The 25,617-nt window shown below is 40.1% G+C and overlaps 1 protein-coding gene across 10 annotated transcripts in view; it reads right to left on the reverse strand.

Annotated features, from left to right (window-relative positions):
- SFSWAP (splicing factor SWAP) overlaps positions 1-25,617 on the reverse strand; it is an 87,033-nt gene that overhangs the window by 26,206 nt on the left and 35,210 nt on the right. For all 10 annotated transcript variants that reach the window (XM_050923495.1, XM_050923494.1, XM_050923497.1 and 7 more), the window contains exons 11-13: positions 20,423-20,591; positions 10,850-11,083; positions 7,349-7,539 (exon numbers count right to left, since the gene is read on the reverse strand). In XM_050923495.1, the coding sequence (XP_050779452.1) occupies positions 7,349-7,539; positions 10,850-11,083; positions 20,423-20,591 (594 nt within the window). The remainder of the gene's footprint in view (positions 1-7,348; positions 7,540-10,849; positions 11,084-20,422; positions 20,592-25,617) is intronic.

A 25,617-nucleotide genomic window follows, 5' to 3' on the forward strand; every position in this document is an offset into this window, starting at 1 on the left:
GAAAACTATCATGATGGGTTTCTCTGGGGGAAACTTTATCAAGGCAAAGTTCTGCGTATTTTGTACATGTAATTGTATGTGTTTGTATTTTAACATCCTCTAGCAAAATTAGTGAGACTTCACTGAAGTGCTGTTTTAACAATATGTAAAGACAAAAAATGTTACTGATGAATGAGTGCTTTACTGATTTAGTTGGGGATTGGTCCTGCTTTGAGCAGGGGGTTGGACTAGATGACCTCCTGAGGTCCCTTCCAACCTCGATATTCTATCATCCTATGATTCTATGCTTCTGTTTTTTAAAGTATCATTTACCTAATTTCATGTTTCCTTGCCACTGAATTGCTGTATAACTAGAAGCCAATAGTCAATTAATAGCCAAACATGGGGAAAAAAATCTGAAATCCATGAAAACAAAATCTGAAAGACATTCTAGCACAAAAAAACCAAAACAAATTTAAAAAAAAAACAGAAAACAGCAGCTTGAGAAAGAGCATACACTTGACTTCAGTACTGACAGTTCAGCAAAAAACATTCAAGCAATTTGCCATAGGGCCTCAAATTACAGCCATTTCTTACCGTGAGAATAAACATGTGGAATCTTCTCACAAGGACAGACTATGAGACAAATTAACTTTGAAATGAAGGGACAGAATACTGGTCATAAGTATATGACTACAATTGGAATGACACATATTGGAAACCACAAAGGGCAGAATGGATCAAAAATAGGTACCAGAAACAAAGCAGTCAAGTTACAGGATTTATGAAAGGAACAGAATGATTGACCCTCATTTTTAACAGTAGCTTCTGATGTTTTACAGCTAAATTCCAAGAAGGGCTAGGATCAAATCAATAAGTCCCCATGGGAGGCTCATCTAGCAGACTAGATGAGAGCCCTTAGTAAGAACAGTCAAATGTTTTCCCAAAGTGCAGATAAACAAGGCTATAAGAAAGTTGTGGTTTTGATACGGTCACATCAAAACCACAACTCTGCCCCACATCTAGCCCTACTCCCCACCACTAGGGTCCCCAGAAAGGAGTTGCTATCACAGCCCAAAATGGGCAGTGGCACGTGGACTGGGCATCAGGTTCTCCCTCCCCTGAGCCTCTGCTCCCTAATAGAGGCTCATTTCAGCACAGTCATCGCTTTGATGCTACTGCCAGTGGCAGGGACCAGCGTCTCCACAGTTGGCTTTGTGTGCCTCTGCTCCCCCCCGCAATAAGGAGAACCACCTGACTTGAAATAGCATCTCCCCTCCTGTGCCATGTCAGAATGCCACTCACTCAAATTTGGCCAGGACTCCCCTCCGTCATGTGGTTACCACAACAAAACTTTCTGACAGCCTTGTAGATGATGGAATCACAGAGAAGACATGTCATTGCGGAAAGAACAGAGAAGGGATTTGGAACTGAAGAGGCCGCTACCAAAAAACTTAACATGTGGGTACACTGTGAAGTTTTTGAACTATTACTAGGGCCAAAAGACCACATGACTCAAAATGTTAATTACTAGATTGTATTTAGTTTTTTTTTTCCCTCAAAGAAACCTGTCACTTAGTAAGTAAATATATTTTATGCTATTTATTTATTTATTTTAAAAGAATGGCCGAGGATTAAGGCCCTGATACTGCTTGTACGGCAAAACTTTAACTGATTTCCACGGTGCATAATCAGGGCTTAAATGAGAATATTTTGAAAAATGCATTAGTTACATGGTGAAATGGAAGACCCTGAAAAAACTCACATTTTACCTATGGCCACTGATCTCATAATATCCATTAAGAAATTAAAGTCCATTCCACAATCAAAGCAGGTGACAACATACTAATTTATGTTTTTAAAATAATCCATTTAATAAAAAATAAATAAATAGAAGCATACAAAAATCCATGCAATCCCCAACTGTGTATTACTTAATTGTCATACTCCTGACTGTATTAGTACATATGAAAAATGTGTGCATGTCATTGATTTAGATATCCTGTTTAGGCTTGGCAAATTTTGAATAGCTTCCTACGTTTAGACTCTGCATTATGAATTTTTATTTCAATTGTTAACATGTTACCCTTCATAAAGTTAAGAATACTCATACACAGCACAAAAATAAGGACAAACATCTAAAAGAACAGAACAAAGAACAGATCTTCAAGCCTAAAACAATGAAAGGCCAACAGAGAGATTGCTTCATGCTACACAACTGTCATATTCAAAGAGGCAGAAACAGACAACATTTGGGACAATCCATTGAAACAGATTACTTTCAAGTTAGATGTTTGACTGCGTTTCACAACTTTATGATTGTATTTCCCTCCCTGTTTTTTCTAGGTATTTAGTAAGTGCTACTGTTTACAATTTGGGTAATTCTAATAGCCCCTCTTCTGTGGTTCATGCTACTTTATCATCCAATGTTTTGATATTTTATAATACCAGAAAGACTGGTAAGGGAATCCTTACTAGCTATACGAATATCTGGTAAATCATGACTTGTTCACAGAAACCTTAAACTGGACCACTAATGCAAAACTGGCTGTCGCCAGCAGGCTGCAGCCATTCTGAAGTAAACTGCAGCCTGCCCTGACATTGGCTTTCTCCACTGCCTGATCTAGCTCAAGGAGCCTCCTCCATGCTGCCAATGCATCTTCAAAAGCCCTCCTTTTCTCTTCCCCAAATATGCCTGTGGCAACTTTACTGATTGCTCCTTGCCATCCCAAAGAGATTTCACTTAGTGTACCCGTAGTGAAACTTGATCTGGACTGCAATAAGGGAAGATGAATGCGTCTAGTTAAGTCTCAACACCATTCTTGGTCAGTAGAGGCTATCAATACTTATACACATATTTAGAGTTAAACCAATACAAAGAGAGTCAGAATTAGGTATTTAATCTATTTCTTGATGCAAATAAACAAAAAAGAATGAAGCTGCGGTTCTTAAAATAGGTATCACGAGAACACAAAACCATGAACTCAGCTCACGGTAAGTACATACATTTTCCAAAAATGTTTCCATTCTATTCGTAAATATTAAGTCTCATCTTCATCCATTTAAAAGCATACTGAAATGCTTTCAAAAAAATTTTAGAGTATGTTTAGTAGTGCAGGCTGAGAAACGCTTTGTAAGGAAGTGACTGGTAAATCTTTTATAAATCAGAATTTTCCATGTACCTTGCATACACCGGCTGCTCATAAAACATCAAACTAAACACACTGACTTTTCAGTGCTACCATACCGGTGGTATTTTTTGAAAACAGAAAGGGCATCACTATCTTAACCAGGGTTGCTCAAAGTGATACTCCAAAGTTCTCCTCAGGGCTTCCCACCTTAGGTCAATTTGCTAACTTCTTTGCTAACTTTCAGGACAAATTGCACTTTTTCTTTCCTCAAACGAGACGTCTCCTAAGGAGATGAGTTGATGGGTAGGGTTTTCTTGTTATAGTATAGGTGCATTTTAAAAAAATAAATACACATGCAGAAAGCAAAATATTGAAGAAATAGTCCCCTTTCAAGTCTGACCTTGAAAAGGTGAAGAGAACCCTCTATTCCCACTGGCTACCAGTGTCACTGAGTTCTCAGTAACTTATGGTGCTGGGTCTCTATTCACCAAGTCCTAAATTGTTTCTGGTGCTAACTGTCTCAAGGGATGTGCATGTATATTGTAGTAATAAGTCAAGATAAAATGCTACAAGAGAACCACACAAACAGTAGTAAAAATGGATATTATACTAGTTAGTGAATTATCCCGCCAAGTTTCCATTATGCACACTAGATATTCATCTCCTTCACTTAATGTCTTCTAGTTCTTGCTGGTTTCCAATGCTCCTTAACAGAGAGATATCCTGTTTTTGTTTTTTTTTAAATACAGCTCTCATTCTTTATCTTTGGGTTCACTCTGCACATATAGTTAAGATTACAAAGCACATACTGATCATCTGAGTTATGTTAAAGTGCTGCTTCCTCTCCACCCACTTGAAGCAATGGAAGATTGAAGTAGAGTTCTCGCAGACTTCAACTGATGTAGAAAGGGACTAGAGCACTTCACAGACATTTTTAATTTAACTGTTTGGCAGGAAGGTGTTTTAGTTCTAATTTATTTAACTCAACCAAGAACATGAAGTTTGAGACAGTCTGACCAGAACTATTTCCTTTCCTCTCCACTGATCAGCTTGTCTCTCTCACCAACAGAAGTTGGTCCAAAAAAAGATATTACCTCACCCACCTTGTCGCTCTAATATCCTGGGACCGACCTGGCTACAACACTGCATAATCCCACTGGTCATTCTCCAGTCCTCTAAGAAGTCTTGTAGTTAAAATGAAAAGTCAAGAGTTCCTAGAGGCCTCAGCCAGGTTGGGTTCCCATCATTCTACATGTTATACAACCACACACTAAATACTACACATCAAATGAGACAATATTAACAAGGAAATACTGGATTCCCTGATTACTTTTTATTAATGTTCCCAGACCTTCCAATACTTCAACAAAAAGTCCCTTCAGCAACTGAGTCCAAGTTGAATTTTAATATTATTTCAGGATCACATTGCTCCTGAGTTCATGAATGCATTTATTTAATCAATCAATGCTCCTCCTGAGAATGCTATTATTCTCCCTTTATGAAGAATGCAGGCTCTGCTTTAGTTCCTGACATAGGCAACAATCCTCTAGTGTCTAGATATACACCTACCTTGTTGATGATCTGTAATTGAAAAGTGCAAGCTAAAGCCTTAGGTGCAAAGCTGGAAAAGTACATAAGAATGGCTATACTGGGTCAGATCTATGGTTTATTTAGCCAAGTAACCTGTTTTCCAACAGTGACTAGTGCCAGATGCTTCAGAGAGAACAGACAATTTATTCAAGTGATCCATCCCTGTTGTCCACTCCCAGCTCTGTCAGTCAGAGGTTTAGGTACTTCCAGAGCATGGAGTTATGTCCTTGACCATGCTAGCTATCATCCATGAACCTAATTCTTTTTTGAAGTATTTTTTTTTACTCTGTTTAGCCATTGCGGCATTTTTTCGGTTCTCTTACTTTTTTTTTTTTAATTTGAACTATACATATAGTTTGAGCCTCTATTATTGTGTAGAAATGAAAATCAATTAAAAATTAAATTAAAGATTCTCCTAGAGTAAAAAAGAAAGCTACAGTTAGCCTGGTAAAATTTTAGCTCTCATTTAAGTTATAAGATGGGACATGCATTGTGATTAGTATTTCACGATTTAATTACGAACCAGAGATTGATGCCTACTATTGTCTATGATAATTATTTCATGCGGTGACAGAGCAAATACATTTTCACTCAAAAGACAGTTATATGGCTGTAATAAAAATGCAAAATTATCTCATTTTAGAGAGCTTCCAGTTATTCAATTAGTCCATTACCTTAAAAATCAACAGGATAGTCTCCTGATAATTAAAAACAAATATACTTTTAGAACGTGTGTTAGCATTTAACTTTTTTTGATCCATGATGCTTTTTAAAAAGCTTGGCTAGTTAAAATGCAAATCTTATAAAAAGGATCTATGTAATTCTTAAAGCTACAGGGCTTTAAGAAGCGAGCAAGATACTGTTATGATCAGCTGTTACCAGTAGACTAACTTGTAATAGTCTTATCCTAGTGATAAATTATTTGGCCGTTCTATTGTCTGCTGAAATAAACTGGTTAATGATTCAGTAATCATCTTTAATCCAGATATGGTAAATTCTAGTAAGCGGCTCACACTGACAAGACAATTGCTCCTAATTTCTTCGGAGACAATGATCAAGAGAGGCATTTAGGGCAGTGAGGTGACACTACTGCTAGTTCTACTATTCCCCAGAACCAGATCTTAAGACATCAACATTCAAGCAGCTTTCAGCCTTTGCCTGTATGAGAGAGCAACACTGTACTGACTCACTCAAAGATTCTGAAAATTCCCCAGCTGATTCTTGCCTTGTATTAGATCTAGTGAGGTTGACAACCATATCGGCAGACAAATATTTTAGTGGTAGGAGAGAGAGAGAGGTAGGAAAGCAGCCTCTCACAGGCCACATCTACACTCAAAACATTGCTACAGAATGTCTACAGCTACCCTGTTGTAGCACTTCAGCACAGAATCACTGAATGTCAGGATTGGAAGGGACTTCAGGAGGTCATCTAGTCCAACCCCCTGCTCAAAGCAGGACTAATCCCCAAACAGATTTTTGCCCCAAATCCCTAAATGGCCCCCTGAAGGATTGAACTCACAACCCTGGGTTTAGCAGGCCAATTCTCAAACCACTGAGCTATCCCTCCCCCATTGCTGTAGGTAATCCCCTTCTCACAGTGCTGTAGGTAATCCACCTCCCTAAGAGGCAGCAGCAAGCTTGAACAAAGAATTCTTCTGTTGACCAAGTGTCTACTCCAGGGGTTAGACTGGCTTAACTGTGTCTCTTTTTCACATCCAAGTGTTGCAGCTATGCTGATCTAACTTTTCAGTGTAGACCAATCATAATTTTCTTGCTGGTATTCTCGACAGACAGTAAGAGGTAATCATCCCCACTGATCAAAGATTGAGCTTTATAAGAAATGTGCAACGTGATACTTCAGACCAACTTGCAAGTTCCTCCAGTACCAAAAACACAGGTTCCTTACACTATATAAAGGTTCAGTGGAAAAGAGCAACAGCAAAAATAAAACATAAGGGACCATGTGATCCCATTAGTTGTGCATATGCAACTTCCACTGAAGTCAACTGATATGCAAATGACAGGATGATTAGGCCCCTGGTTTCTCTCACTGCTAGTCTTTCAATATAACTCAGTGTCCAATTGCCTGGGGCTTATTGTGCACACACCTTGTTTGGGTCTTGTATTAGCATTTCCAGCAGCATAGTTTTACACTAAGTTTAACTCAATTTTCAGTTCTCTAGATAAACCACATGTATGCAAACCACAGCTGAACTGTACTGAAACCTCAAAATGCCTCTTCTAAAACCCAGTTATAAGTTAACAAGCAACAGAGGAACTGAAAATGAAAAATGCTATCAGATGTACTTTAATCTTGAGTGGGTCGGATACTGATCCATTGATTTTCAATGTAGCGTTAGATTTAAATTTGACCATGGTTTTTTTCATTTGACTATATAGAACATACAAACTGACATAGTAATAATATTTCTCAAATTTATCTACCAATTGTGATAGATACATTTCTGTTCATCTAAAAAAATATACAAGGCATCTGAAAAGACAGATTTCTAAACTGAGGTTTCTGTTATCCAGGCAGAAATTGTAACTTCTAAGTCAGCTTAATTAAAAAATAACAGTCAAAGAATTTCTGTGCATAGGTTCTCTCTATTAACCACTACGGTACATGGAATTTACTCTTAATTTACCTCTATATTGAAGGAATTCTCCTCAATTTTCTCAACTTCTGCTTCTGCCAAGGGATTCTTCAGGGTCTGCAAGAAGAGTGCAGCTTTCCGTTTGCGTTCCGCTTGAAGCTGCTTTTCTTTTGATTCCTTGGAGGCCTGTGCTAGCTTCTCTCTTGCGGCAGCCGCCAGTCTGTCCTCTAGTTTTTGCTTTGCTGATGGGGAGGAACATACAAACATGCACTGAATTTACAAAAAAACCCTCTGTCTCTAACTCAAGTATCTTCACATTTCTTTCGGAAAGGATGACAATATGAAGCCACAGTAGTCTGTAGTCACAATATGAAACTACTAGCCTATAAAAAGAATGGCTGTTTTTCTTCAAACGTTTTTTATTACAAAAAGGAATCAAGTAACAGAGGGGTAGCTGTGTTAGTCTTTATCCACAAAAACAAGGAGTCCGGAGGCACCTTAAAGACTAACAGATAGTCTTTAAAGTGCCACTGGACACCTCGTTGTTTTTACAAAAAAAGGTAGTAAGCTAGCATGTCAAGGTTTTCAACTTCTTTCTGAGTTGTAGTTACTGCATTCATAACAACTCACTATACTCAGGTGTAGACACTGTCTACATTGAGGTTTAGGCAACTATTCAACAGATACCATTAAATGGACTAATTTTTAAAGAATAAAATTTCTGATTAAATAGGCAGTAACCCTTTCAATAGTATGTCCCAATTGCTATTTTAAAATTTCTTTGGTGGGGGGGCAGAGAGCGATAAGAGTTTTTCTGCTTCTCTTTTGTGGATTATTAGGGTCTTCTCAACAAGAAGAGCTGTGCGCCCAAACCCACCAAACCTGTGTAGGGATACTAATCCCTTTCCTGCCATTCCTCACCCTATTTACATACATATTCAGTGGCAGCACAAGGCTTTGTGTTGCTGCTATCATTTTAAATGTAGACTGCTTTTTATACTAAATGGTTAAACTCAGATAAAAACCTTTCCTCTACTTCTAAATTCAAGATTTGTAGAGTTGTCCTAGGGAGTGAGAGCCTATCCATTCCCTTCTTCCCCAAAATGTCTCAAGCTGGAGACAGAAGGGGCGCTGATGCTCACAGCCCAGCACAGCCACCTTGGGGAAGGGAGAGCGGGAAGGAGGGAATTTTTCTTCATAAGCATGAAGTTTTGCTTAGATTTTTTTTTAAAAATAAGCGTTTCTTATCTACTCAGAGGATATTCCCAAGAGTTCAACTTCATTCTCATTTACATCACTTCCTGTCCTGCAAGACCTACAACAGCCCTTCTCAGAAGTACAACCATTGTAACTGTGCAGTTTAGGACATGACTGTAGGGAATTATTTTTCTGTAGCATTATGAAAGTGGCTCCCTTTGGTCTCTCAGAGTTGATAAGACAACTCCCACCTTTTCATGCTCTCTGTATGTGTATATACATATCCTCAATATATGTTCCATTCTATGCATCCGAAGAAATGGGCTGTAGCCCACGAAAGCTTATACTCAAATAAATTTGTTAGTCTCTAAGGTGCTACAAATACTCCTGTTCTTTTAACTACATTTGTTAATTATGAGATTACAAAATAAAAGTGATTTTTAGTGTAGAAATGTAGTTGCTTAATTACTAGTAATAGATACTTTGAAACTTTTTATAAGGGGCAAAACCCATTTCTTGAGAGACTTTGCAGTGCTTTGCTTCTACTGAGACATTTTCCTTAGATGAAAACCTAATTAGACTTGGTATGAAGAAAAAAGCTAGATGAAGAGAATTCATTCCTATATGTGAAAATAGTCCTCATATCCACAAATAGTAAACACACCTTTTCTCATGCACATTAAGGTGATCACTGACTTTTTTCAATTAAAATAAAATATACTCAAAGATAAGGATTAACTACAGATTCAACAACAGAAGATGCATTGAAATAGGCTGGTAAAATAGAGACACACTTTGTATGTATAATAGCAAATTAGGATTTAAAATATATATATTTTAAATCTCACGACCTGTAATATATGGCATATTTACATGCTGTGGGTTTGTACTAGAAGTCACAGCAGTTAGACCTCCTGCCATAAGAAACTTTTCTGTTCCAGGTTGCACCATATCTTGTGGAGTTTGTGCTGGAGAAAGATATATTGTTCCAAAATGCTATTTTAATGATATTTTTGCACTTAAAAATACAGAATAAAAGATCACCTATCATATTCTCTAAATACCTTCGCCAGCCATGAAGAATGCTAATATAAATCCAGTTTTCTGTTCTTAGCTAAAAGTAATAATCCAAGCAAAAAACAAAAACAAACCACTCTGCAGTACAGTACTGATCCTCACCCCTCTTTATACCCAATGCTCCTCAAAGTTGATATAAACTCTGCAGCTTGCCCCCCTGCTTTTTTAAACATACAACTAGTACAAGCAACATTCACTAATGATTAGTGAAAAAAAGTTTTAATGTATTGTGTGAATCTCATAGTAGTTTGTATAGTCATTTTCAGTTTCCACTATAATTTCCTGCATTCTACACAGATGCTGGATGGATATTTTTGCCGTGTCAAGTTTTTGGTATGTATTTTCTTTTAATGGCTAACATTTTCTATGTGGTACACAATTCTTGTTGTTAAACAACTGTATTCCATGTTTATATTTATTAGTTACTAAATCAAAAATCTTGTATCTGTGACAGATATGCATCATTGCAGTAGAGTATAAAGCATAATGCAAAAAGGATATGCTATTAAGCGATTCCACGATACATTTTCTGAAGCAGCAATATTCATTTGCAGGATAAAAAGATACAAGTGACCATGAATACTGACATGTATATAAAAGCAAGGTTTTAAAAACAACCTACATCAATGTTTTGTTTATACACATTGCCAGCATCTTCACATTTATAAAATTAACGTATAATGTGAAATGGCTTGAGGGTGTTTGATCCCCTTAAATGATCACTTAATTCAAATCTTTTCTGCCCCCAAACACACACAATAAACAGAGCAACAGGCAAAAGCTTATAGCAATGCATTACACCAGTAACAAGAGAGCAATATGTCTTTAGAGAGTATGAGTCAGATACATGACTGCAAGAAAGCTGGAAGCATTAAGGGTTCTACAGAGAAAGCCAACAAAGAAAGGTGTGTCCATACATGTTAATACAGCCTTAAAACTAAAAAGTTTAATATTTCACTGAGGAGCTATAATCAAAACAAAAATATCATATGGACTAATAAAGTCACTCTGCTCCAGTGTATTAATTTGTTGCTGGTAGGGATGTCAGCTTGATTCCTTACCATCTAAATTGACAACAGCAATGTATGGGAAATCTATTTATTTGAGGAGATTAGCAGGGGAAGTAGAGAGAACAGTGATTCAAAACATTTTCAAAAACAGAAAACATAGTTTAAGATCCAAAATAACTAAAACCAAGTCTTATTTACAATGCTTTTGAGGTCTGAAAAATTCAGACTAGTTTAGGCAATTTATCATTTTCAGCATTATTCAGCATACCTTGTTTGGCTTCCAACTCCTCTTGGGTAAGCTGAGGTTTTTTCTCTTCGGCAGCAGTACACGGAGTGGTGAGTGTTGGATTAATATTTGAAGAGCCGCTAGCATTCTCTTGGCCTTCCTTGCCCTCTTCCTCCTCCTCATCACTGTCATCATCTAGCTTAACACGGTTTTTCTCCAAGGGAAGGAGGTCATTTTCTTTGGCCTTGATTGCAAAGCTTATTGGAGCAAATGATGCTGTTGGATAAAAGAGTAACACTTTTATGTATCACTAGCAATACTGTGGAAAGCAGGTTAAATTCTTCTGCTTAATTAATCATCACCTCTGCAGATTAAATTCTGAAAGATGAAACATGACTGCCCCATTTTTACAATCCTCTCACCCAAAACCCAGTGTGCTGTTACCAGTACACACTACTCTGGGGAAAGGGAAAATGGCTGATCATTCCCCCTCAGACAATGTTTTCTAGCTGCTTCTATAAATTGCTCAGCCTTCTCATTAGAGATACATTTACATGCTGTTTTCTGTACTCATCACAAAAAAAGTTAAATAGAACTAAATTTAATATTTATATCTGGTCAAAATAAAAAAAAATCTTTGTTTATCTCATCTCTTCCTTGCAAAAACTAGTATGCAGCTTTTGAGTGCTTAAGACCAGCACATGCTGATATTTTCTACACTCTTAAATAATTATTTTGTTTAAGGTTGGGCATAATTTATACATTGTGTGCTACAGCTGAAATAAGGAGAACTTTAAAAATACATTCATGAAGTTTGTAGCTTGGAAATGCTTGAGACATCTAGATTTGTAGTATCGGGCCAAGGGTAGGCAATCTATGGCACGTGTGCCGCCTTTGGCATGTGAGCTGATTTTCAGTGACACTCATACTGCCCAGGTCTTGGTCACTGGTCCGGGGGGCTCTGCATTTTAATTTAATTTTAAATGAAGCTTCTTAAACATTTTTAAAACCTTATTTACATACAATAGTTTAGTTATATATTATAGACTTATAGCAAGAGACCTTCTAAAAACGTTAAAATGTATTACGCGAGACCTTAAATCAGAGTGAATAAATGAAGACTTGGCACACCACTTCTGAAAGGTTGCCGACCCCTGTATTAGGCTGTGTTTTTTTACTTTATATCTTACAACTCTTGCTGCGTGGGGGTAAAAATACATTCCTCCTCTGCATTTCATACAACTTGACACCTTAAAACTGAAGCAGACAAGCAGTTACTAAATAATCTCAGTATAAAAATGGCCTGTAAAAGGCAATAACTACACTACATCATTGTTAAATCATTATGAGGACAGATTAAAAAGACAGACTTTTCAGCTTGGAAAAGCGACAACTAAGATGTCTGTACAAGCACAAATGATGTAGAGAAAATGAGTACTGGTAAGTGTTATTTACTCCTTCCCACAAGAACCAGGGGTTACCCAGTGAAATAAATAGGAAGCATGTTTAAAACAAACATAAGGAGGTAATCCTTCACACAGTGCACAGTCAAGTTGTGGAACTCATTGGCAGGGGAACATGTGAAGGCCAAAACTGTAATGGGGTTCAAAAAAGAATTAGATAAGTCCTTGGAGAATAGGTCCATCAATAGCTATTAGTAATGGTCATGGATACAGCCCCAAACTTTGAGTGTCCCTAGTCTCTAACTGCCAGAAGCTGAGAGTTCACAACAGAGGTTCACTCAATGATTGCCTGTTCTGTTCAATCCCTCTGAAGCACCTGGCATTGACCTCTGTCAGAAAACAGGATACTGGACTAGATGAACCACTGGTCTGACCCAGCACGGCCTCTCATGTTCATTTAGCTCAAACTTCAATGAAAAGACATCAGTTTAGTATTTATCTGCTAGTTGTTGAGCTGCCTTTTCTGACCTGCCACCAGGTTTGACAGGAGGAACACACTCAGAGCTAGTCTACACTGGCAACTCCCAGAACTCTAAAAAAAACCCCACCTCAACGAGGGGCGTCACTCCCAGTGCTGGGAACATGGCTCCCAGTGCTTGGGCACTGTTTACACTGGCACTTTACAGTGCTGCAACTTGCTGCTCTGACGGGAGTGTTTTTTCGCACCCGAGCGAGAAAGCTGCAGCACTGTTATTTGCAGTGTAGACAAGCCCTTGGTCATCCAATGGATCAATTGTATAAAAAGTTACAAGTCACAGGTTGAAAAAATATTCTAAAAAACACATGGACAAGAGGCCAATGGAGCACACAAGCTTTTATTAACCCTTTGGTATGAGCTGTTGGAATTTCCTAATGAAAATTACTGAGAATTAAACAAGCTACTTAGAAAGAAAATTCTTTCTGCTAAAAGGCAAAAATGTTCAGAGGCTTAGATTTGTTATAAAAAAACTAATATGCTAAAAAAGTAAAGATGAAATTCCAAGGCAAATTAAAAAGTTCACAGGAAATAGTTTTTTTCCATAACAGTGTAGCACTCTACAAATAGAATAATACTGAATATACCTTTAGTATACTCAAAATACTGAGAAGTGGAAATAGCATGCAATTTCTACTTGTCATTCGGACAAAACAGGACATCTATAAAACGGAATGCTGAAGTTTCAAATGGTATCAATAATGAGAAAAATATCTGTCATATAGAGTCGGTCTCAACATCAGGTCTAGAAGACCCAGATTCTTCAGAAATATTAGCTGACCTTACCACGATCTGAAAGAAATGTAAGTAGAGTTCTGTGCAGATCATTCTGTAGGTTTTTGGATCAGATGTTATTTAGTCCCTATCTTCTCTATGTGTTTTTATTTTAAACAAAAAGGGTTTGTCCCAGATGGGGAAAGAGTTGCAGCTGATCACACAATCCTGATTTAAATAACTGTACAACCTTAATAGTAAACCTTTTCGTAGATGTCCTTAGGGGAAAAAAAAAGTATTTATTGATATTTGTGTGCGTGTATATACAAATAAGTAAAATAAAAGGACTGGGAAAAATACAAAAAGAAGCTACATTCTGGAAGAAATGGCTAGATACCACTAGAACGCACCTTGTGAAGCCCCTGGGGGAAAAAAAACCTTCCCACTGCTGTCTGAATGTCCATGAGAGCAGGATTCCCTCTTACAAAGCAAACAGCAGTCCGCACTACTCACTTTTAACCTGTGTATTTTTCACCATATGGCTAAATAGGCAATTTACACATTTATAGTATAGCCTTCATCAGTTGATACCTTACAAACTTAGCAAAAAGCTCTGTGCAAAATTTATTATCTATACGTAAGGCTGCGTGTTTGTCACCAGGTCACAGATTCTGAGACTTCTGCAGCAGCCTGGTGCGGCTGCCCCGGGAGCTGCCTGAGCAGTTCGGGCAGCCCCTGGCCAGTCACACTGGCTGCTGCTGTGACAGTCTCGGGCCTCGCCTCTCCACAGCAGCAGGAGTTTGGGTGTGAGGGGGCTCAGGGCTGAGGATTGGGGTGATGGGCAATGCTTCCTGAAGCCACTTTGGATCTTAAGTGGATTTGCTTAGGGATGCAGTCAGTGGCAGAGGTGCTCTCTGGGTAGTTGGACAAGAACTCATCCATACTTGGTCCGGGGTAAAAGATGCAGACCTGAATAAATTAGTTCTGGGACAGGTCTGGAGTGGAGGTGACTGTGGCTCCCTGAAAAGACCAAGGGATCTAGGTTCCCAATGAGAGCCCAGAAAACTCTGGGAGGGAAACAGAGCTAGAAGAAGGAAGGGAAAAGTCAATAGGAATAATTACCTGGAGCCTCTGGAAGAAAGGGGGTTGTCTGCATGGGTCCGAGACTTGCTACTTGTTAAAGGACCTTCGTATGGAGATGGAAGGTGTTCTCTGCCATACATTGTTTCTCTTCCCTCTAGCCCCCAGAAGGTTCTGGGGTTGGGTCTGAAATCTGCCCTTTGGCATCTACTGGAAGAGAAATTTTCAAAACCCCAGTTCTTACTAAGACGATTGTGTAATGTCTTTAATTATCCCAAGGACTTCAGATTTCTGAAGACCTCTGTGGTTCATGAGCTGCTCTACTCTTGGATTAAGATTTTTCCTTTAAAGACATTAGAAGTCACTGACGGAAGTTTAGCTGTTCTATTTGCCCATTTGTTTAGCATAAATCTTGTGGAGGCTCAGGAATCTTGTCTAAACAAGATTACTAAATTGTGTATTAGAAATAATTCATGTTAAACAATTTAAGAGTCCTGTCAACAAAACAAGAGAGAATTATGACCTAATGTGCTTTTATCTTTGCAGCAAGCTGTAAAAAGAGGGGGGAAATAATTTTTTGCTTCCTTTCCCAATAAATCAAGTAAATGGATGCCAACAGCCCAGGAAACAGGCCCTTCAATGGAAATATGTCTACCACACAGCCTTGGTGCATTTCAACTCCATTAGCTGATTTTGCAAGGTTGGTCTGAAACATATCTTCCCCACTGTCCTTCAGCTGCTAAAATCTCACATGCAGAAAATTCATCTAGCATTAAATAGACTACTTCTTCAGCAAGGCTTTTTTTTCCAGCAAATGAAGAGATCAAGTAATTGTGGAAAGTGACCTTAATATACTACCAATATTTGCAGCAGTTTCAACTAGACTACAGCATTTTCCAGATGAAATAATCAGGAAGCAGTCTTAAAGATTCCATTTTATCCACAACCCTATTTTGCTCAGTGCTTTCAATTATTAAACAAAACATATTTATGTCCTTATGTTTTTAAATTGCTTGGCAATTCAAAGTTCAAACACTAACCATATAAAAATACGGTCTAGTGCTGTAGAACTAAATTTATTAAAAATTGTATGCTATTTATTGTCAAACAGTAGACATCTGAAATAAACTAATCCTGAGACATACAAACTGTTTCAATCATTAAAAATTTTGAGGCTAGTTGCATTTTCTTATTGTGCATAAAATAACTCAGTACAGTTTCTTGTACAGAAAAAGTTGGCAATATATAATAGATACCAATGGGCAGAGGGGAAGAGAAGATGGGAGAGAACATTTCATAAGGGTAGCCCTCCTTTTGCCAATGCAAAAACCATCCACAAATTTGAGTTATTATTGCAGGCACAAATCAGGTAGTTAAGAGGCACATAAACTCAGATTTAGACCTGGTCTACACTACAAACTTTGGTTGACATAAGCTATGTTAAGTCGATCTAATAATGTATGCGTCTACGCTACTGAGTCCCTTCCGCTGACCTAAGTGGCCTGTAAAGTTGACTTTGGTATTCCACTTCTGTGAGAGGTGTAGCACTTGATTCGACATCCACGGGTTGACACAACTGCGTTGTATAATTCGAATCAATTGGCCTCCAGGAGGTGTCCCACAGTGCTCCACTGTGACTGCTCTGGAGAGCACTTTCAACTCCACTGTACGTCAGCCAGATACACAGGAGGCCTGGGAACTTTTTAATTTTTATTTCCTGTTTGACCAGTGTGGAGAGCTCACCAGCACAGCTGATCACAGAGACTCAAGGCTGCAAACACATTCCAGCATGGAGTACACCGGAGGTGGAGGATCTTATTGCTGTGTGGGGAAAAGAATCTGTGCATATAGAACTCTGATCCAGCAGAAGAAATGCTGACATCTATGCCAAGATTACATGGGGCATGGAGAGAAGGGCTAAACAAGGGATACGCAGTAGTGCCATGTGAAAATAAAGGAGCTTCAGCAAGCGTACCAGAAAACAAGGGAGGCAAACAGTCTTTCTGATTCTGCCCCTTTTATGAGGAGCTGCATATGAATCTTGGCAGCAACCCCATCACTACCCCTAAACACTTCACAGATACCTCCCAGGAGCCCCGGCAAACTCAAGCAACAAGGAGGACACTGTTGAGGATGATGATAAGAAGAATGTGAGGCAGGCAAGCAGAGGATCCATTCTCCCAACAGCCAAGAACTGTTTTTAACCCTGGAGCACATCCTTTCACAGGACCAGTTGGTGTCATGCTGGGGAAGGCACCTCTGGTGAGTACACATTTCCAAACAAACTGTAGCGGTTACATGCTATTATTTATGTTTAATCTGAATAAAAAAGTAGGTGTAGTGGGTATCGGTGGCCACTCCAGCGACACAGAAGGTGCTCTCTGAAAAACACTGCTTATGTGCATGAAGACAGCCTGGGAATTCTCCATGGAGATCTCTAGGAAGCTTTCATGGAGGTACTCTGCAATCCTTTGCAGAAGGTTTCTGGGAAGGGCTGCTTTATTTCGTCCACCATGGTAGGACACTTTCCCGTGCCACTCCAGTATTAACTCTGCTGGCATCATTGCAGCATAAGGACCAGGTCTGTACCCAGATGCTTGCAGCATCTGCTCCCTTGCTGCCTCTGTTACCCTCAGGAGAGTGATTTTGCATACTGTAACCCATGTGATATGGAGAAAGTTTTCAACGATAGCCCTTAAACTACAAACAATTCAAGCAAGTAATCTGTTCTATTTCATTAAATCTGGGTCACACAACCACGTGCCCTGGTTGTGGTTGGAAAGGCTGACCGTGTATTGCAAGCAGCACTGAAAAAAAGGGATGGAGGTGGCATCTTCCTGTTTGTGTCCCTTCCCCCTCAAAACAGTGCTGCTTTTATTAAAAACAAACTATTTGGGGGGCACTACACTGGTGCCTGTCCTCAAGCACCATTCTGGTTGCTAGGGGAAGTGGGCTTTATTCAAGTTCCAACCTATGATCCCAACGACGTCTTCACAAAAGCAGCAGCGCAAGTCCTCTCACCCATGCTTCCATGGCCTTACTCGCTGTGGCTGGAGCAGCAGACCAACTCTTGCAATAGCCAGTGGTTGTGATTACGCTGTAGCTTGCAGTGAAGTATATTGAGGGGTGTATTTTTTTTTTTTTAAAGTTAACCTTGTACCAGAAACAATGTATGAACTGTCAATGCTACCCTTGTGCTTTGCATTCCTTTCAGCTGAAACCTTGTCCATCAGCGCATCCTCCACACAGGGACAGAGACTTCCCCAGCTTAGAAGGCAGAAAAAGAAGACTCTGGAGGACGTTTAATGAGTCAATGCGTGCCTCAGAGTGACAAGACGTTGCTCAGAGCATGGAGGATTATACTTTATGAGAACCTGGGCATGAACAGGGAGGACAGGAGAGCATGCCACGCAGGAAGAGATGCTGTGGATTATGAAGGAGCAATCAGACATGTTGATTCGTCTGGTTGAGGTTCAAAAAAAGGCAGATGGATGCTAGATTCCCTCTGCTGTCATCATCGCCCAGTTCTACATCCTCTTCCTCCATACGTTTTATGAGGCTTTCCTTGTCCCTCTCCCTCCTCACAACAATATTATCAGTCCTTTTGCCGCAGGTTAACTTACTTTTTTTTACTGTGTGTGTGTAATAAAACTTAAAGGATTGAAGAGAAAAGGCTCTTTATTCATTCAACACATGGTGGTTGGCGTGGGTGGAGTTTGTAGGGGAGAAAATGCACTGGAGGGAATAGTTTGGTAAGGAACAACACAGATAAGCATCACATTACTCTGGTTCATTGCTAAAATTGGTTTTCAAAACCTCATGGAGACGCAGAGCCCCTCTATGTGCTCTTCTTAATGCCCTGGTTTCTGGGTGCTCAACATCTGCCAGGCAATCTGCCTCAACCCCCACCACCTCAGCTGAAATTTAACTCCCTTTGTTTCACAGATATTATAGAGCACATAGCACGCAGCAACAACAATGAGAATATTGCTTTCACTGAGGTCTAACCTAGTAAGCAAACAACTCCAGCGACCTTTTAAATGTCCAAAGGCACATTCAACCACCATTCTGCACTTGCTCAGCCTATGGTGGAACGGGTCCTTACTGCAGTCCAGGTTGTTCGCATGCAGCTTCATAACTATGGAAGCAAGGAGTAGGTTGGGTCTCCCAGGATCACGATTGGCATTTCAACACCACCAATGGTTATTTTGCAGTCTGGAAAGAAAGTCCCTGCTTGCAGCTTTCTGAATAGACCTGTGTTCCTAAAGACGCACACGTCCCATCCTGCACCTTTCCCACCATCCAACACTGATGTAAGTGAAACAGCCCGTGATCCACCAGCACTTGCAACACCATTGAGAAGTACCCATTTCGGTTTATGTACTCTTTGGCAACGTGATCTGATCCCAAGATAGGGATACGCGTTCTATCACCCCAGTACAGTTAGGGAACCACATCATGGCAAAACCATTCACTATGTCCTGCACATTGCCCAGAGTCACAACCTTTCTTAGCAGAAGTCTGCTGATGGCCCTGCAAAATTGGATCACAACAGATCCCACGGTAGATTTACCCACTCCAAATAGATGCGCCTTACTGACCAGTAGCAGTCTGACGTTGCAAGCTTCCACAGAGCTATTGCCACTCACTTCTCCACTGTCAGAGCAGCACTCATTTTAGTACTGCTGCACTTCAGAGCTGGGGAAAGCTCTCCACACAGTTTCTGGAAAGTGGCCTTATGCATTCGAGAGTTCTGCAGCCACTGCTCGTCATCCCATAGCTGCATAACAATGCTGTCCCACCAGTCAGTGCTTGTTTCACTGTTTCAAGATGACGTGTGACTGTTGCCAGCAACTGCAAATTGCTCCACTCTATGTCTTCCAGCAGGGCTGCCTGTGTGGCACCACATGGTTGTGAGCAGCGGCTCCTGCGTCAGCTGGGTAAATAGTGCAGGATAAGGCGCAAGGTGTTTGTAATGCTCATAAAAAGCGTACAGCTGAGCAGGGCCCATGCTTATTGTGCTATGGTGTCCGCACGTGTAACCCAGGCTTACGAAAAAAGGCGCAAAAAATGCCTGCGTTGTTTTCTGTTGATGTCAGAGAGGGAGGAAGGTAAGTGCATCATGGGAGGCTAATACCATGTTCCTATAACCATCTGTGCCAATGTTTTGGTCTCATAAAGCATTGCAAGCCCAACCCAAAATTCCACTTGGCTACGTGCACTGTGGGATAGCTACCCACAGTGCATTGCTTCGTGCATTAATGCAAGCCCTATTAGTGAGGACGCACTCTGCTGACACAATGAGCATACCGTGGACAAGGAAGACTGACTTGCTTAAATTGGAGGCTCGATGTCAACTTACATGAAGTCAATTTAACTTTGTAGTGCAGACATGGCCTTAAACCTAGCATTGGTTTTGAAAACAAAGAAGGCCCACAAATATGGAGGCTAGGACTTGGCCCATCTGAAAATTTATACCATGGTTTCTAAACTTAAGAGTGAGCCAGGACATACCATTTGTTAACATTTAGAAATTATGCAAGTGTAGTACGGCTATGTAAGCAATTTGTGCAAGTGTAGTATAGATATGTAAAATTATTAATATCCACAAAATTTTACGTAATTGGTCTATAAATATCAGTTCCTTTTACATACTAGTTTTCAATCGTATACAATTCTGCTTTCTTCAAACTTTCTGACATTCAAGTCACTATCCTCTTGGGTTTCAAACTCAAAGTCTGACACACTGAAGTATGAAAGTAATCAAATTATTCAGTTTGGTACTTTCTGATACCTTTACACTGAAGTCCTTTCCTTGCTAATTATAGATTTGTTTTAAATGTATGCCTACAAAGACTTCATTTTCCAACTGTCTCAACTTACCTTTCACCAATTTACCATCACTGATAGTTTTACTGACAGGTGAATCCTTTTTAATTCCTGGGGCACCCATCTCAGATGCATCTTCAGAAGTGTGATCATCCAGAAACTGAGTTTCACCCTGTGTGTCTGAAGCAGTATCTGCTGGAACATCTTCTGATAAAGATATACCCTTTTCAAAGAGAAATTCAAAAATGTTAATGACCACAGCTAATTGCTGAAAATAACGTCTGACATGCAATCCATTCACAATATACAGCGTAAAGTTGACTACTCAAATGGCTCCGCCCTCTTATACAACAACATTTTAAAGACAAGTTTTAGAAAACGACAAGAAAGAGTGGCAAGAGGAACAGAATATACTCCTTTGTTTGCCTTATGTACAGCTTTCATGACTCCAGCATCTTTCCTCTGGGTAAGGACACATGCAACTACTTTTACTGTTGTTGCTTTATTTATGTCTTTGAAAGATCTATTAAAATTAAACTATTTTATCTTAATCTTCTTCCTCAGTCCACTCCCACCCTATTAACTAACCCACACAGGAAAAGCCTAAGAAATCAAGTACTCCAAAGACCAACAAGCCTGAGCACTGTTTAAAAAGGGAGAGGAGTGCAAGTTCTAGCACAGTCATCACTGAAAATGCTCTACCACAAGTCGTCTCCACCATCAAACTGGGGAGATTCTTAGGTCAAGCACCACAGCTGATCACAAATGTCAGTCTCACCTAAGGAAAGAAACAGTATTAAGGACTCTTTGAATGTAGGAGTTTAAGTCAGAACAAACACCTTAAACGTTCATTTGGTTTCTGGGTGAGTCAATTAACACCACTGCAATGTCACAGTTCACTTCATTAAAGAGTATATGCAAGTTGTTTCTTCTGTGTCAGCTCCGTGATATATACCGGCCTCCATTGACTGAAACTAAGCTAACTTCAATCGTTTCCAAACCTGTGTCTTTCACACTGCAGTGCAATACATGGATGCTTCTTTTCTAATCTCTGAACAAATCAACTCTCTCATACATGATACCACTCCACTGTTCTTTAAGTTAGTTATACTAGTCCGGATTAAATGTCAGAGCTCTGCAGATGATGAAAATTCCATTTTGCAGCAAATTTCAAGGTTTTAAAATCTGTTGTTGTTCTGCATTAAAACAAAAACAATACCTTTTGAAGCTCTGGTGACATGGAATTCTGTCAAAACAATTTTAAACATAAAGGAGAGGTTACTCATTTTGTGCAGACACTGATGTTCTTCAAAGTGTGTCTCCCTGAGGATACTTCACTTAAGGTGTGCATGAGCCTCCCGTGCCTTGAATCGGAGGCTTTCAATAAAGTGCTCATTCAGCCTGCACCCGAAGGCCATACAGCCTTGTGCCCCACACTGAGAATGTATAGGGCTGCATGGGCGAACCACCCTTCTGTACCTACTCTACCACAAAGACCCACAGAGGAAATGAGACAGGAGTGAGTGGGTAGTGGAGCACCCAGAGGCGTACACATCTCGAATCCCAGTCACTGAACATGGTGAGTAACTTCTCTTTGAGTAGGGTCCCTAGAGGTAACTCCACTTCTGGAGACTGCCAAGGAGTATCCCAACAGGAAGGAGGGTGCTTCAGAGCGGAGACTAATACTGACGACAGAACAGCATTGCCCACTGCAGCATCTGATCTAGAGGCATGAACCAAAGCATAGTGTTTGGAGAATGTATGTACTGAAATCCAAGTTGTCATACAGATAAATCAAGACCTCATAGAATGGGCTAGCACTTCAGATGGAGACTGAATGCTGACTGGCTCATAACATGGCAATATGCCCCGAAATCCAATCTGAAAGTCTGTGGGTGGAACCTGTGGGAAGTTTTCTGAACGCTTTGGTTCTGTTCAAATAGAAGGCTAGTGCTCTTCTGACATTCAAGCTTCCTGCCTAATCTGATGTGGTTTCAGGAAAAAAATCAGGAGATGAAAGATCAAACTCAGAAAGACAAGGTGGGTGAGGTAATTATCTTTTACTGAACCAACTTCTGTTGGTGAAAGAGACAAGCTTTCAGGCATACTCAGAATTTCTCTTCAGGTCTGGGAAAGGTACTCAGGGTGTGTCCACACATAAAATGTTACAGCAGCATAGCTGTGCCGCTGCAGCACATCAGTACAGACAGTACCTACACCAATGGGAGGGATTCTCCCATCAATGTAGATAATTTACCTCTTCAAGAGGTGGTAGCTAGGCTGATGGAAGAATCACCAGGGGTTAAGCTGGTATCTCACAGGAATTTTTCACCCTCCGAGAGACAACCCATACCTAAGTAAATTCATAGTGTAGAAAAGGCCATGGAGGGCCAAAGTGAAATACAAGGTGGAATTGTTTTCCATATGTTGTAAGAGACACAAGTTAACACATACTGCAAGGTGAAGTGGCCAGCTAACACCTCTGCAGTCACAGAAAAAAGGAAGGTCAGTGGGTTACAGATTGTGGTAATAAACCATAAATCCGGTGTCTTTATTAAGTCTACAGTTTTTAGTGTCTTGTAAAGTTAAGCTCTAAGGCTAGTCTTTTGAAAGTTTCCTTGGAAAATGAGGACCAAGGTCAGATATAGAGCCATGGTTATGAGAAAAGTGTTTACCCATGGGTGATATGGCATTTTTGTCTTATTTTTCTGTGTGAGTTCATTCGAGAGTGTAGTGACTGTATCATTTCACTCACATATACAACTTGAAGTGTACTTTATGCACTACACTAAATGCCCCAATAATAACTATGCCAATGTTCCAATTTGGGGTGCACAGCAGACCACTGAGAGGTTGTATCACCTATTGCCTGGAACCCTCGGTGCTTAAATGCTCTGCTGTTGTGGCTCACAGCTCAGATGCCATCAGCCAGCAGAAAACATGCAGTTCCTTGAGTGTGTGTGTGTTGAGCAGGTCAGATTCAGCAACTCCGACTCCAGCAACCTTCTTGTTACACTATAGTCACACTCTGGGCTCACTTGGCTACTAGTAGCCAAGGCTGGTGGAGACCAACACACACCACCCGAATTTCCCCCAAATCGTCTTCCCTGAAATGTCCAGTCCTTACCTGGACCATTCAGAGAAATAATGAGGTACACTGCTCCTTTAAAGAAACAAAAGCACAGCAGCTTTCTGCTTTAACTAGAGTTAATAATCACTTCAATTCAAACACAGCACTGGGTTGGCTGAAGAAATTAAGGATAAGGTTCAAGTTCCACACTGGAATAGGCTGTCTAATCTGTGGAAAAAGATTTATCAGTCCTCTAAGGAATCTTGACACTGTGGGGTCAGCAGAGATTGATGGAACTCACAGTGAGACCCAATGTTTTTAATTCTACCAGGTAATCCAGGATAGTGGCAAGGGAAAAGTGAACAGCTGAGACTTGATGATGGGTACACCAATGGTGAAATCTCTTCCATTCCTGAAGGTATTTCTTGTATCAATCTTTCTGCTATTAAACAATACTTGCTGTATCTCTGTTGAATGGACAATCCTTGTCACTGAGAACCATCTAAAAGCCATACTTAGAATCGCAGAGCATCAAAACTGGGATGAAGTGCCTGAGTGTTCTCCTAAGACAACAAGAGGTGACTGTGTGGAAGTCTCAGTGGTGGACGAGACGTGAATCAAACTAGGTAAGGATACCAAGCCTAGTCAGTGCAATCAAAATGACCTTGTCCTGCTTGATCTCGTTGAGAACTGTCAAGGCAAGAGTGTTGGTGGAAAAGCATAAAGGCGGCCTTTCAGTCATGAAATGAGGATGGCATTGAGGACAAAGTCCACCTCTCAAGCAGAACTTCATGCACTCTGCACAGGCTGTGATGGTAAAAAGATCCACTTTTGGAAACCCCCCCCCCCCCCGTTAGAAATATTTTGAGGAATTGTGAATCCACCTCCCATTCACAACTCTAGGAGAAGCATCTGCTGAGGTCATCAGTCATGGTGTTCTATATATGTAGAACAAAGGAAGCTGAAATGACTATCTGGTTAGCTATGTATCAATTCCAGGGAGAGAGAGACTGAGCACATCCACTCTGACAATTGAACATACAAAACATACAGGCAACAGTGTCACAATCCTGACAGATTTGGCTCTGATAACTGGAAGGGAGCATAGAAGGGAGATGACTTCCTGTCTCTGCAACTGATTGTGAGATGTGTCCCTGAAAAGGGACAGGGAAGAGGGAATATGAGAAAGGAATGGAGGTGAAAGACAGAAAATAACCAGATGTTATGACCTCCAATATCCATACATCAGATGTTGTTCTTCCCCATGAAGACTGAAAACAGGAAAGTGTCCAAAGGGGAGTAGAGGGAGAGGCTGAAGAACAGTATCAAGCAGAAGGTTCAGACTCTCGACCAAACCATCAAATGCCGAACATCTGGACAACATTGGTGGCTGAGATGAATTGGTGGCAGCAACAGTTGACTTTTTTGAATACCTTGTCTCTTAGCTGGTTCAGGTGGTCTACGGAAATTAGAAAAGTGAACTGGGTGAGATCTCTGTGCTGTTTGAGACCTGCTACATTCTCTTACCTACAGGCGTAAAAAATATGAGGGACCTATGCATGGCCTTCAAATCCTTCAAGATGTCAAGTGACCACCTGTACACAGTGACCACCAAAGGGAAGGTCCTCTGCAGTACTCTGTACCTCCCTAGTGAAGATGGACAACTGGAGCCAAGATATTCGTTGCATCATGATCACAGTGAAAACGGTCCAGGCTGCAGTACAGGTTACATCTAAGGAGGCCTGCAATAGTGTTTTTGCTAAGAGTTGCACTTCATGGTCTTCAATTCTTCATGTGAATTCTCTGGTAAAAGTTCAATAAAACTGTTAAACTCATAGTAATTCAGATAGTCATATTTTGATGTAAGTGCTTGATGATTCATTAATCTGAACTGTAACGTTTCAGAGGAATAACTTTTACGACCAAAGAAGTCAAGCCAGTTTTTGTGATAAGAGGTAGACTTAGTATTGTGTTGTCTACCATGTTCACTAAACTGCATCCACTACCTGGGAATTCGATGTTGGATGTGAAAATAAAACTCTGACACCCGAGCTGACACACAGTTATTTTGTCAGTAAGTTTATAAGTAGTAGGTGATGTAGATGGAGTCTGCTAGATGGTATTGGCAGGCTCTAGCATAGTTTTATTGACACGGCGGGCCATATGTACAGAAGTATGT

This window comes from Gopherus flavomarginatus, chromosome 15 (assembly GCF_025201925.1).
Source record: "Gopherus flavomarginatus isolate rGopFla2 chromosome 15, rGopFla2.mat.asm, whole genome shotgun sequence".
In the NCBI taxonomy this organism is placed as follows: domain Eukaryota; kingdom Metazoa; phylum Chordata; order Testudines; family Testudinidae; genus Gopherus; species Gopherus flavomarginatus.